Source organism: Chiloscyllium plagiosum, unplaced genomic scaffold, assembly GCF_037043375.1.
Source record: "Chiloscyllium plagiosum isolate Xiang-an unplaced genomic scaffold, Cpla_swu_hap1 HiC_scaffold_6, whole genome shotgun sequence".
NCBI classification, from domain to species: domain Eukaryota; kingdom Metazoa; phylum Chordata; class Chondrichthyes; order Orectolobiformes; family Hemiscylliidae; genus Chiloscyllium; species Chiloscyllium plagiosum.
In genome coordinates, this window is record NW_028270144.1 from 3,527,873 (window position 1) to 3,541,190 (window position 13,318).

A 13,318-nucleotide genomic window follows, 5' to 3' on the forward strand; every position below is an offset into this window, starting at 1 on the left:
TAAGCCCGCCCCCACGCCGCGTTCCGTCACCGCGCCTAAGCCCGCCCCCACGCCGCGTTCCGTCACCGCGCCTAACCCCGCCCCCCCGCCGCGTTCCGTCACCGCGCCTAACCCCGCCCCCCCGCCGCGTTCCGTCACCGCGCCTAACCCCGCCCCCACGCCGCGTTCCGTCACCGCGCCTAACCCCGTCCCCGCCGCGTTCCGTCACCGCGCCTAACCCCGCCCCCCCGCCGCGTTCCGTCACCGCGCCTAACCCCGCCGCGTTCCGTCACCACGCCTAACCCCGCCCCCCCGCCGTGTTCCGTCACCACGCCTAACCCCGCCGCGTTCCGTCACCACGCCTGACCCCGCCCCCCCGCCGCGTTCCGCCACCACGCCTAACTCCGCCCCCCGGCCGAGTTCCGTCACCGCGCCTAACCCCGCCCCCACGCCGCGTTCCGCCACCGCGCCTAACTCCGCCCCCCGGCCGAGTTCCGTCACCGCGCCTAACCCCGCCCCCACGCCTAACTCCGCCCCCCGGCCGAGTTCCGTCACCGCGCCTAACCCCGCCCCCACGCCGCGTTCCGTCACCGCGCCTAACTCCGCCCCCCGGCCGAGTTCCGTCACCGCGCCTAACCCCGCCCCCCCGCCGGTCTCCATCACCATGTCCAACTCCGCCCCCACGCCGACCTCTGTCCCCGCCCCCAGGCCTAACCCCGCCCCCGCATCCAGCTCCAGTCCCACACCAGGTCCTAGCTCCCCGCCCTGCCGTGTGTTCACCATCCCTCCAGACTTGCCCCTCTCTGAGGATGAAAGATCAGTCCTCAGCAGAGGTCTCACCTTCGTTCCCACACGTTCTCGGGTCAATGAATTCAATACACGGAGTGACACCGAACAATTCTTCCGCCGCCTTCGCCTCCGTGCCTTCTTCTTCAATCAAGACCCTCACCCACCCTCTGACGACCCCTTCTCCCACCTCCAACACACCCCGTCCACCTGGACACCCCGTGCTGGCCTCCTACCTGCCCTCGACCTCTTCATAGCAAACTGCCGCCGCGATATTAACCGCTACCTGAACTCCCCCACCCCTCCCACCCACTCCAACCTCTCACCCTCGGAACGCGCAGCCCTCCACTCCCTCCGTTCCAACCCCAACCTCACCATCAAACCAGCTGACAAGGGAGGCGCGGTAGTAGTTTGGCGCACTGACCTTTACACCGCTGAGGCCAAACGCCAGCTCGCAGATACCTCCTCCTACCGTCCCCTTGACCATGACCCCACCCCCCACCACCAAACCATCATCTCCCAGACCATCCATAACCTCATCACCTCAGGGGACCTCCCATCCACCGCCTCCAACCTCATAGTCCCACAACCCCGCACCGCCCGTTTCTACCTCCTGCCCAAAATCCTGCCCAACCGAACTCATCTCGGCATACCTCGACACGGTCCTGTCCCCATTAGTCCAAGAACTCCCCACCTACGTTCATGACACCACCCACGCCCTCCACCTCCTCCAGGATTTCCGCTTCCCCGGTCCCCAATGCCTCATCTTCACCATGGACATCCAGTCCCTGTACACCTCCATCCCCCATCACGAAGGACTCAAAGCACTCCGCTTCTTCCTTTCCCGCCGTACCACCCAGTACCCTTCCACCGACACCCTCCTTCGACTGACCGAACTGGTCCTCACCCTGAACAACTTTTCTTTCCAATCCTCCCACTTTCTCCAAACAAAAGGAGTAGCCATGGGCACCCGCATGGGCCCCAGCTATGCCCGCCTCTTCGTAGGATATGTGGAACAATCCATCTTCCGCAACTACACTGGCCCCACCCCCCATCTTTTCCTTCGCTACATTGATGCCATGTACAGCGCATCATCCGCCGTCACTTCCGCCACCTCCAAACAGACCCCAGCACCAAGGATATATTTCCCTCCCCTCCCCTATCAGCTTTCCGTAGAGACCACTCCCTCCGCGACTCCCTTGTCAGATCCACACCCCCCACCGACCCAACCTCCACTCCCGGCACCTTCCCTTGCAACCGCAGGAGGTGCAACACTTGCGCCCACACCTCCCCCCTCACTTCTCTCCAAGGCCCCAAAGGAAACTTCCATATCCGCCACAGATTCACCTGCACCTCCACCCACATCATCTACTGCATCCGCTGCAGCCGGTGTGGCCTCCTCTATATTGGGGAAACAGGCCGCCTACTTGCGGAGCGATTCAGAGAGCACCTCTGGGCCACCTGGACGAACCAACCCAACCAACCTGTAGCACAGCATTTCAACTCCCCCTCCCACTCCACCGAGGATATGCAGGTCATTGGACTCATCCACCGCCAAACCACAACAACGCGACGGTCGGAGGAGGAGCGTCTTATCTTCCGACTGGGAACCCTCCAACCGCAGGGGATGAACTTGGACTTCACCAGTTTCTTCATCCCCCCTCCCCCCACCTTGTCTCAGCCGGATCCCTCCAGCCCGGCACCGCCTTCCTGACCTGCAGTCTTCTTCTTGACCTCTCCGCCTCCATCCTACTCCGACCTATCACCCTCACCTTGACCTCTTTCCACCTATCACATTTCCAACGCCCCTCCTCCAAGTCCCTCCTCCCTACCTTTTATCTTCTCCTGCTGAACACTCTCTGCTCATTCCTGAAGAAGGGCCTGTGCCCGAAACGTTGAATCTCCTGTTCCCTGGATGCTGCCTGACTTGCTGTGCTGTTCCAGCAATAAAGTTTCAACATGGATATACCTGGGCAACTGTCCACTTTGTTGGTTGGATTCCAGTTCTAGCTGTATTGGCACAGCTTATTTAGGACCACAGCTAGTTCAATGTCATAATGGGAATGCTGTCAGGGCCCATGAATATCTCCAGTGTCCTCAGTGTTTTCTGTTATTACTTGGAATGAATTGAATTAGTTGCAGACTTTTGTGTGTGATGCTGGGGACTTCTGAAGGAAGCCAAGGTGGATCGCCACCTGGCGCTTCTAGTTGAAGATGAATACAAGAGCTTCAGTTTTGTCTTTTGTACAGATTTACTGGGCCCCGACTGCTTAGAGGATGAGTGTATTGTGCAACCTCCACCTGTTAGTTGTTTAACTGTCCACCATCATTCACGCCTGGATGTGGCAGGACTCCAGAGTTTAGATCTGATCCGTTGGTTGCAATGATCATTGAGCCATTTCTACTGCACGCAGCTTCTGTTGTTTGATATTCATTTTGTTCATTGAGTTTCACCTTATATTCTTTTGCAATAAACACTAACATTCACACCTGCCTTCCTAATCACTTGGGTAGCCACATACTAATCTGTATATATTCGGCCATCTAGACATCTCAGTCCAGTGGAATTCTGAAATTTATTTCCATTTGAATAAAATTCCGTTTTATTTTTCCTGTCAAACTGACAAGTTGACACTTTCCTAAATTATATTCCAGCTTCCAATATTCTGCCCACTCACCTATGCAAATGCCTTGTATCTTCTTGACAGCTGACTTACATATCTTTGTATCATTAACAAATTCAGTCCTTTCTTCCAAATCACTTAAAATGTATTTTAAAATGTTGTGTCCCCGGCACTGATCTCTGTGACACTACCAGTCACAGCTTATCAAGCTGAAAAAAATCCACATATTCCCAAGGCTGCTTCCTGTTAGCTAACTATTTCTCTATCCTAAACTGTTACCTCCACCATATCATGAACTCTGATTCTGTACCTTATCAAATGGCACCTATCAAATACTTTTTGAAATCCAAGTATATATTTACAGGTTCCTCTTTATCCAAAAGTACTCTAATGAATTAGATAAACACAACTTTGCATTCACATTGTGTCTGGTCTGATTCTGCAGGATAGTTATTATTCAAAATGAAGATTGACTTAGTCAAATAAAGAAGGAATTACAATTTAATTATGGCTAGTTGTTAAAACAGTACCTGTAGAGGGAATGTCAAGTCAGTTTTATGGTTTCATTGATTCATGACTCAGAACACACTAAACTTAGACACATGGAAATGCTTGAAGGTGAAAAGCTGTTACTCAAAACCAGTGTACATTTTAAAATGTTTTTCTTTTGTAACGAAGTTTGTAGCAAGCCTGTGGACATATGTATGTCCATCCAAACATATAAAAGAATTTCAATTTGGTTGAATGGTATATTTATTAGTTTTGTAAGTTTTCTTCGTTTTTGAGCAGGTCATTCAGAACATTTTGAATCATTAATCACTGGAAAAATACTGTAATTACTAAGCATACACCTTCACAGATATCTGTCATAATACAATGGGTTGTGGTTTGGAAACAATTAAAAATGCCTAAAGAGAAAGTACTCCATTTCATTGAAGTGACTGAGTCCACTAACTGGTTGTGTAATTTCTGTTTTACTTATTTTAATAACTTACAAAATTGGTAAACTTAATTAAGCTAAATTCAAGTGGTCTCTTATTTAGATTGACCCTGAAAGTTACAATTAAATTTGAATTGGATTTCAGAATTCACGATCCCAGAATGATTTTCCACGTCTTATCATACCTCCTCAGTAACTGATTCCAACATTTTCCCTTTGACAGGCATTAAAAAAACTGAGCTTCAGTATCCTGCTTTCTCTTCCACCTTTCTTGAATAGACGTGTTCCACTAGGCATTTCCCAAATATCCATTGTGTTATGTTAAAAGATTAAGTGGGGATATCTATCTGGGCATTAATGTAATATTAAAGGGTTAAACTGCACTATCTTTGGGTGGGGACAACAGGCAAGAATGCGAATCACCCACACCCCAATTAGACAGTAATTTGCTACTACTCCCCCTTGCTATTGTCAAGTTAAACTTTTGTTCAATCCCTTCCATTCAGAAATGCTTTCTGGCCAGAGAAATGTCACACCTGCATTGGCTTGGAGAATAACGGAGTCAGGAAACTGTCTGCATAATGATTCCCCAGGGTAGGTCATTAGCATTTACATCATCTCAAAGGATGATCTCATCCTGCCATTGTACTTGGGGGGGGGGGTCAAAGGGGGTCACCGAGCTTGTACAAGCTTTAATAAACTTTAACTGTTTGCAGAAGTTGGTGTGTACGAAACCTCAGGAAAAGAACCTAACAACTGGAACACTGACAGAACAGAGGGAATTTCAGAAGCTCACAACCAACACATCTACTATCTTTGCAACTTCCTTAAGACCTTAGGATGTGGGCCATTGGAGGGAAGGAGATGTTTTGGCTTTAGATTCAAAGTCTTCCAAGCGCCTTTTCCCTAGTGATGGTTTTCTTTTCCAGGTTCAGCGCTTTCACTTCCATTTTTAATTTTAATTTTCAACTCTTTTGTTAAGTCAGAGATGTACAGCACAGAAATAGACCCTTTGGTCCAATTCGTCCATGCCGACCAGGTAGCCTAAATTAATCTAGTCTTATTTGCTAACACTTGGCCCAGATCCTTCTAAACCTTTCCTAACCATGTACCCAATTATGCCTTTAAAATGTTGTAATTGTACCAGCTTCCATATTTCCTCTGGCAGCTTATTCCATATACCTAGCACATTCAGCTTGAAAACATTGCCCCTCAGATCCCTTTTAAATCTTTTCCATCACACCTTAAACCTATCCTCTCTATTTTGGACCCACCTAACATGGGAAAAAGACCATGGCTGTTCACCTTATCCTTGCCCCTCATGATTTTACAAACCTCTATAAGGTTTAGGTAAGGGGTAAATGTAGGGGTATGGGTGGATTGCGCTTCGGCGGGTCGGTGTGGACTTGTTGGGCCCAAGGGCCTGTTTCCACACTGTAATGTAATCTAATCATCTCTCAGCGTCCAATGCTCCAGGGAAAAAAAAAGCCCCAGCCTATTCAGCCTCTCCCCACAGTTCAAACCCTCCAAGTCCAACAACAGCCTTGCACATTTTTTCTGAACCCTTTCAAGTTTTACAATACCATTCCAATAGCAGGGAGACCAGGACTGAAAGCAGGATTTCAGAACTGGCTTAATCAATATCCTTTAGAACCACAAAATGACATCGCAACTCCTCCACTCAATGCACTGACCAATTAAGGAAAGCATCCTTATATTTAGATTAGATTACGTTAGATTAGATTACGTTACAGTGTGGAAACAGGCCCTTCGGCCCAACAAGTCCACACCGACCCGCCGAAGCGCAACCCACCCATACCCCTACATTTACCCCTTACCTAACACTAGGGGCAATTTAGCCTGGCCAATTCACCTGACCTGCACATTTTTTTTGGAATGTGGGAGGAAACCGGAGCACCCGGAGGAAACCCACGCAGACACGGGGAGAATGTGCAAACTCCACACAGTCAGTCGCCTGAGGCGGGAATTGAACCCGGGTCTCTGGCGCTGTGAGGCAGCAAGTGCTAACCACTGTGCCACCGTGCCGCCCATATGTCTTCAACAATGAAGGCAGACACAATATTTGTTCACTGCTTGTGCCATTTCTTTCCCAAAATTGTTTCTCCAGTCTCTTTCTAAAAGGACAAACACTCATTTTGATTACTTTATTCTCCTAACTACTGTCAGAAACTCTTGCATTCTTCCTAATTAGTTTTCTCTCATACTCTAATTTCTTTCACCATTTATTGCTAGTTCCTAAAATCACCAGATGAAGGAGCGGCGCTCCAAAAGTTAGTGTGCTTCCAATTAAACCTGCTGGATTATAACCTGGTGTTGTGTGATTTTTAACTTTGTACACCCCAGTCCAACACCAGCATCTCCAAATCCTAAAATCTGTCAAGACTTCCTGAAATTCTACTGATCTATACACAGTACTGTATGATTTTTCTTCCAATCTGATACTAGCTTTAACATCCTTTCCTATCTTAACCTATTTTCCTAAATCACTTAAGCCAACTGTCTTATTATGTTTTAAGTTTAATATATTAGTATTGGACCTGTACTTCTCGCACCCTCAAACACAATGTAATCATTATTGCCGAATGTTCTCTTTACTACAAAGGACATTAATCAATCCTAGCCTCATTAGGGTTCTGGTGAAGAATCACCAAACTTAAAATATTAATTTTGCTTTCTTCCCACAGATACACCCAATAAACATTTTCCAGCATACTTTTGCCAGTCTGATTCATCTAAACTCTTATTAAAATAATCCATGATGATTGCAGCATTTTTCTAAAACTTCCCATGAATTAATCTCGTATACCCCATTTTACACAGTGTAGGTACTCTTAGGGGTGGGGACAATAAACTACTCTTTACTATTTTTAATCTCTACCCTGACTGATCCTATATCTAGTTCTTCTCAATTAAGATAATCTTCTCGCCATTATAAGGTCAGAGGTGACAATGTCCACTGGTAATTGCAAAATGTTAAACACCATCCATGACATCTCAATTACTGAAGCAGTCAGTGACCATTTACAGTCAGAGATGTCCAGCATGGAAACAGACCTTTTGGTCCAACTTGTCCATGCCGACCAGATATCCTAAATTAATGTAACCCCATTTGCCAGCATTTGGGCCATGTCCCTCCAAACCCTTCCTATTCATTTACCCATCCAAATGCCTTTTAAATGTTGTAATTGTGCCAGCCTCCACCACTTCCTCTGGCAGCTCATTCCATTCATGCACCACTCTCTGCTTGAAAAAAAAAGGTCCCCCCCCCCAGGTCCCTTTTAAATCTTTCCCCTCTCACCTTAAAGCTATGCCCCCTAGTTTTGGACTCACCTACCCTAGGGAAAAGACTTTGGCTACTCACCCTATCCATGCCCTTCATGATTTTATAAACTTCTTTAAGGTCACTCCTCAGCCTCCAAGCTCCAGGGAAAATAGCCCCAGCCTATGCAGTAAGGGCAAGTAAGCATTCAAATTAATCCACACATGTGCCAGGCAATGATCGTTCCAAACAAGAGAGAATCCAAGAATGTCTCTTGACGTTCATCATCATTTCTACTGCTGAATTCCCCACTATCACATCCCAGAAGACCACTGGTCTGGACCAGCCACATAAAAACTGTGATTATAACAGTCGATTGGTGGCTGGAATGTGGAGGGCAGACTCAATGAGAAGATGAAATGGACAAGATGAAGTTAAACAAGCACTGACAGGTGCTGGAAATCTGAAACAAAAACAGAAAATGATGGAGAAACTCAGCAGGTCTGGCAGCATCAGGCAAGGTGGAGGGCAGTTGCCTGGAGTTAAGGCTTCACCAGTTGTCCACACCAACTCATGGTACTGGGGCTGATTTAGTTGCATTTTATGCATTTCTTTTGGGAGGGGTTGTTTGAAGACATTCTGAAGATGGGGTCACTGGACCTAAAATGTTGTTAACTCTGCTTTCTCTCCATGGATAGGAACACAGGAACAAGACAAAGTCATTAATTCCCTTGAGCCTGTTCCACCATTCAATAAGATCTTGGTTGTTCTGTGGACTAATGCCATATTCTTCAATACAAAACAATTATTGATCTCAGATTTAAAATTAACAAGTAATGTAGCATCTACTGCCATCAGTGGTACAAAATTCCAAATATCTATCACCCTTTGTCTACAAAGGTGCTTCCTACTATAACAATGTGTAATTTTCAGACTATGCCTCATAGTTCTAGAATCCCCAACCAGTCGAAATGGTTTATCTATCCTGTTTTCTAACCTACCTGCTCCTGTCCCTACAAACCTTTCCTATTCATGTACCTATCCAAATGTCTTTTAAACATCATAAATGTACCCCCATCCACCACTTCCTCAGATGTTCATCCCACAGTGCAACACCTTCTCCGTCCCTCAATGTTTTTTTTTAACCTCGCTCAACTCAGAAATGTGCCCCCTCACCTTGAAATCCTTGAAGACTTCCACCAGCTCACCCCGAAGCCTTCCAAGTTCAAGATAAAAACGGGACTAATTTGTGTAATCTCTTCCCTTAACTCCTGGAAATCAGGTATCATTCCTGTAAACCCCCTTCACTGCCCCACCCCCAAGGCCAACACATCCCCTCCCAAGCTGTAGTACTCTCGCCCCCCCCCCCCCCTTCCCTTGATGTAATCAGGAGGTGGTAACCCATTCACGTGGACGGTTTGGTTGCTAACTAAATGAAATCAGAACCATTCCCCCCCCCCGAGGAGGGCACGCACCTTGCGGCACTGAGAGTGAGGAGTTGTCGATTTTGCGGACTTCATGGAGACGGTGGTGCTGCTGCTCATCTTGCCTTTCCTCGATCGGATGTACCTGCTGAGGTGGACGGTGAGCAGCGCCAGGAGGCAGACGGACACCGCCAGGCCGGCGCACACCGAGGTCACGATGCCCAGGTTGGTGGTCCACAGCAGCGACACCAGGTCGACGACGACTTCGCTGAAGATGGTGAAGTGAGATTTGGGCGGCGGTTCGGTACGCCACCACGACGTCCACGACCCCGTCCCCCACCAAGACTGCCACCACCATGACCACGTGGAAGATTCAGGAGCCGGTTCCTGGCCAAACAACTCGAGTAGCTGCAGCCACATGGCGGCTGGGTAGGCCGCGGGCCAGCGCACCCGCTGACCTCAGGAAAGACTTCGATGTCACCGATAAAACCTTACAACCTATGTGCAACTAACAAATAACAAACTAAACCAACTATCTATGCTTTTTCTTCTTTCAAAGAACACGCAGATAAAACACTTATCAGCCTCAACCCCGGGAGCCGATGCTAACAATAACGACATAGCCACCATGCCCGTGGCACCTCCCTCCGCCCTGAGCTCACATCACCTTAGGCTCACTGTTTAGTCACAGCGGCTCAAAACACCCCCGGGACCAGGGGGTGAGGGGCAATGTGAGCCACGGAATACATGTCAACTGTGTTCACAAAGGCGACAGGAAACAATGCCACGCTTCAGACACATTCATCACAATTCACTTTGGTGCTCCGGGTGCTGTGTTTATTTCCCGATTTTTCAAAATAAATGTTGGGACGTTTCTCAGACTGCACCCCTCCCCCCCCCACCTTTCCTATCTAATGGTTGGCGCCATGGTGTGACGCCCATTGACAGGTGCCACCGGCCACGCCCTCCCGAGGATGCTGCAAAGCGGACCATCAGACGCCTTGTGGGACTAGGGAGGGAGGGTCACTGCAGCAGAGCTGGGATAACAGGGCAATTGGGAAAAAGTTCAATCCATGTTTGCGAAAGTTTGCTTTCACTTGCATGAAACGAAAGTTCAAAGGTGTGGCAGTAGGTAAGTGTCAGCCTTCGCACAGTTTGTGGACCTGATGCCAGGCATGATCCACATTTTGCAAAATTATTTCGACCCACTGAGTTAGAAGGTAGCGTGGGCTTTCCCCATTTCAGCACAAAGAATCACAGAATCCCTGCAGCATGGAAGTAGGCCATTTAGTCTATTGAATCCACTCTGACATTCCAAGCAGCATCCTACCCAGCAACCCCCCCCCCTCCACCAAGCAGTCCTTGTAACTGGGCATTTTAGCATAGCCAATCCAGTGAGCCATAGTGCAACTTCATATTTTAAACCAGTTTCCAAATATTGCACCAAAATGGTAATACTACCAATAATAATACTCCTAGTCCATTCTATGACCACTATCACCAACCCTTGTTCCCACGGCACCTTCCCATGTGTGAGAAATGAAGCTCATGCACTTCAATAATTTCAGTCTGAGACAAGATCTGAATCAGTAGCATCGTTTATTACGCTCTTGCAAGAGGGGTGTTGTGTCCACTGTCCACAAGGCAGGGACACACACACTGAATTCAACTAGTACACAATATTTATGTAATTTTTTTTGCTTCCCTCCTCCCATTCCTCCTCCCCTGTTTACATCTCCCACTCCTCTAAGACCGGCGCCCATACTCTTGTTCATCTCTTGCCTTATCCGGCCTTGTCTGTGACAAAATGCTTATTTCTGGCCTCACAAGTCTGTTTGACCATATCCTGCCATGGTCCATTGTTAGGTATATCCTCCTTCACTACCATCTGTTTCCCTTACTTGTTATGATCTTATGACCTCTTTATTGTGGTTTGTTCTCGTTTTTGTAGAAGCGGGAAACAGATGCTTATAACTACTGTTTGTACAGGCATATCTAGCTTAATCCCCTCCCCTCACAGCACCTTATCTATTTCTCTGTAACATCTACCATTATTTGCAGACACTTTTCATTCTTGCATGCACATTTTAGCTAATACAAAAACAATTATATATTTCCTTCACATAGTTTCTTGTTAACTCAGCTCTTGGCTGAAACAATTATACACTGGTGTGCGTTCATTTACCTTGCATAAACAATTATGATTGCAGAAGTAACACTGCTTTACCTAAATCCCACACCATGTAACCATAGAAGGTGCAAGATTTGCCCATTTACCTCCTCCATCCAAGGCCTAAACAGTCTTTCCAGGTGAAGCAGCATTTCACACATACCTCCTCCAATATTGTGTTTTGCATTTGCTGCATGCAATGTGGCCTACTTTACATTGGAGAAACCAAATGCAGACTGGGTGACCACTTTGCAGAACACCTCCAGTCCACGCACAAGCATGACCCCAGCTTTCCTGTAGCCGGTCATTTTAACACAGCATCCTGCTCACATGCCTGCTTGTCTGTCCTCGGCATGCTGCCATGATCCAGTAAATCAGAGCCCAAGCTGAAGGAACAACATCTTCAGACTAGGCACTTTACAACCTTCTGGACTTAATACCAAGTTCAATGCCTTCAGATTGTGAACTCATGCCCATCCCCTTTCATTTATTTATTGCATTCTTTTGTCATCATATCCTCTCGCCCTCCCCCCCCCCCCTCCACTCCAGTGGGACTGTCCTTTCCAGTCTGTCAAGTAGACACACCATTGTTCTGCCATTCTAACATTCCGATCACTTAATCTGTACTGCCAACATCCTTTCTCCCCCAGCACTCCACCCCACATTAATTGCATAAATGTTGCCCCCTCCACACTTCATGTCAGCTCTGATGAAGAGTCATTGAGACTTGAAACGTTAGCTTGCTCTCTCTCCATGGATGCTGCGTGACCCGCTGTGATTGCTGCCATTTTGTCTTCAGTCAGTATCTCTGAAATCACTTTGGGGACAATTTGGGATTTTTCATTAAAACTTCACCAACATTCAAGCAACATTTATTCTTGAAAATTCTCTGAGAAATGAGGTTAGTGTTGTGCTACTTATCATGAGAAAGAAAGGTGTGTGTTAGTTTTGGGTTTCTTGCGAATGGTCCCTCAGGATCTGGATGACAGACAGGAGGAGAACGTGAGACTAGCAGAGTTACCGCTGCTTCAGGAGAGCATGCTGAGTTCATGTGAGTTCCTTTAGCCACTGCAGATACATAATGTTCCTTTCCTGGACCTTCTTCACCATAACTTCCAATGTCACATTCAATAGTCTGATCCATTGGTTCGTGAATTGTCCTGATTTATTTGATTTATTATTGTCACATGTACCGAGATACAGTGAAAATTATTGAATTGCGTGTTATTCAGACAAATCAAACCTCACATAAGTTCATCAGGTTAATAGAAAAGAATACATATTACACCTACAGAGAAAGTGCAGGAATAGATCAACTCTAAGAGTTCCGTTTACAAGTCTGATAACAGTGGGGAAGAAGCATATAGTCTTATGTAAATTGAATTGAATTGAATTGAATTGAATTTATTGTCACGTGTACCAAGGCACAGTGAAAAGCTTTGTCTTGCAAGCAACACAGGCAGATCAAACAGTTAAATAGCATAGATAAGTAAATAATAGGTAAACAAAACCACAGGTACAGTATTCTAACAACAATAGGGCAGAACCTGTTTCAAAACTGGCTGGTGTGTGTGTGTTCAGGCTTCTGTACCTTATCCTCAATGGCTGAGGATGTAGATAAACATTGCCAGGGTGGGATGGATCTTTAAGAATGCTGACAGCCTTTCCATGACAGCGGGCCTGGTAGATGGATTCTATAGATGGGAGGTAGGCCTTTGTGATTGTCTGGGCAGCATTCACCTCTCTCTGTAGCCGTTTCCGATCTTGAATGGTACAGTTGCCATACCAGGTTGTGATACATCCAGACAGAATGCTCTCGATGGTACACCTATAAAAGTTGGCAAGGGTATTCACCGTCATGCCAAATTTCCTCAGCTGCCTGAGGAAGAAGAGACGTTGTTGGGCCTTTGTAACCAGTTCATCCACATGAAGAGTCCAAGAAAGCTTGTTGTTGATGACCACTCTCCACTCGTTCCACCACATGCTGTTAATGTGTAGGGGGACATGAGTAACATCCCACTGAAAGACCATAATGAGTTCCTTGGTTTTGCCGGCATTGAGAGCTAGGTTGCTCTCAGCGCACCATTTTTCCAGGTCTTCCACCTCCCGTCTGTA

The 13,318-nt window shown here is 47.1% G+C and overlaps 1 protein-coding gene across 1 annotated transcript in view; it reads right to left on the reverse strand.

Moving 5' to 3' along the window:
* The window catches only part of LOC122550429 (uncharacterized), a 60,633-nt gene extending 48,286 nt beyond the window's left edge, over positions 1-12,347 (reverse strand). Inside the window, exons 1-2 of the mRNA XM_043691156.2 lie at positions 12,225-12,347; positions 9,085-9,486 (exon numbers count right to left, since the gene is read on the reverse strand). Of these exons, the coding sequence (XP_043547091.2) occupies positions 9,085-9,486; positions 12,225-12,347 (525 nt within the window). The remainder of the gene's footprint in view (positions 1-9,084; positions 9,487-12,224) is intronic.
* Between the last annotated feature and the right edge of the window lie 971 nt (positions 12,348-13,318).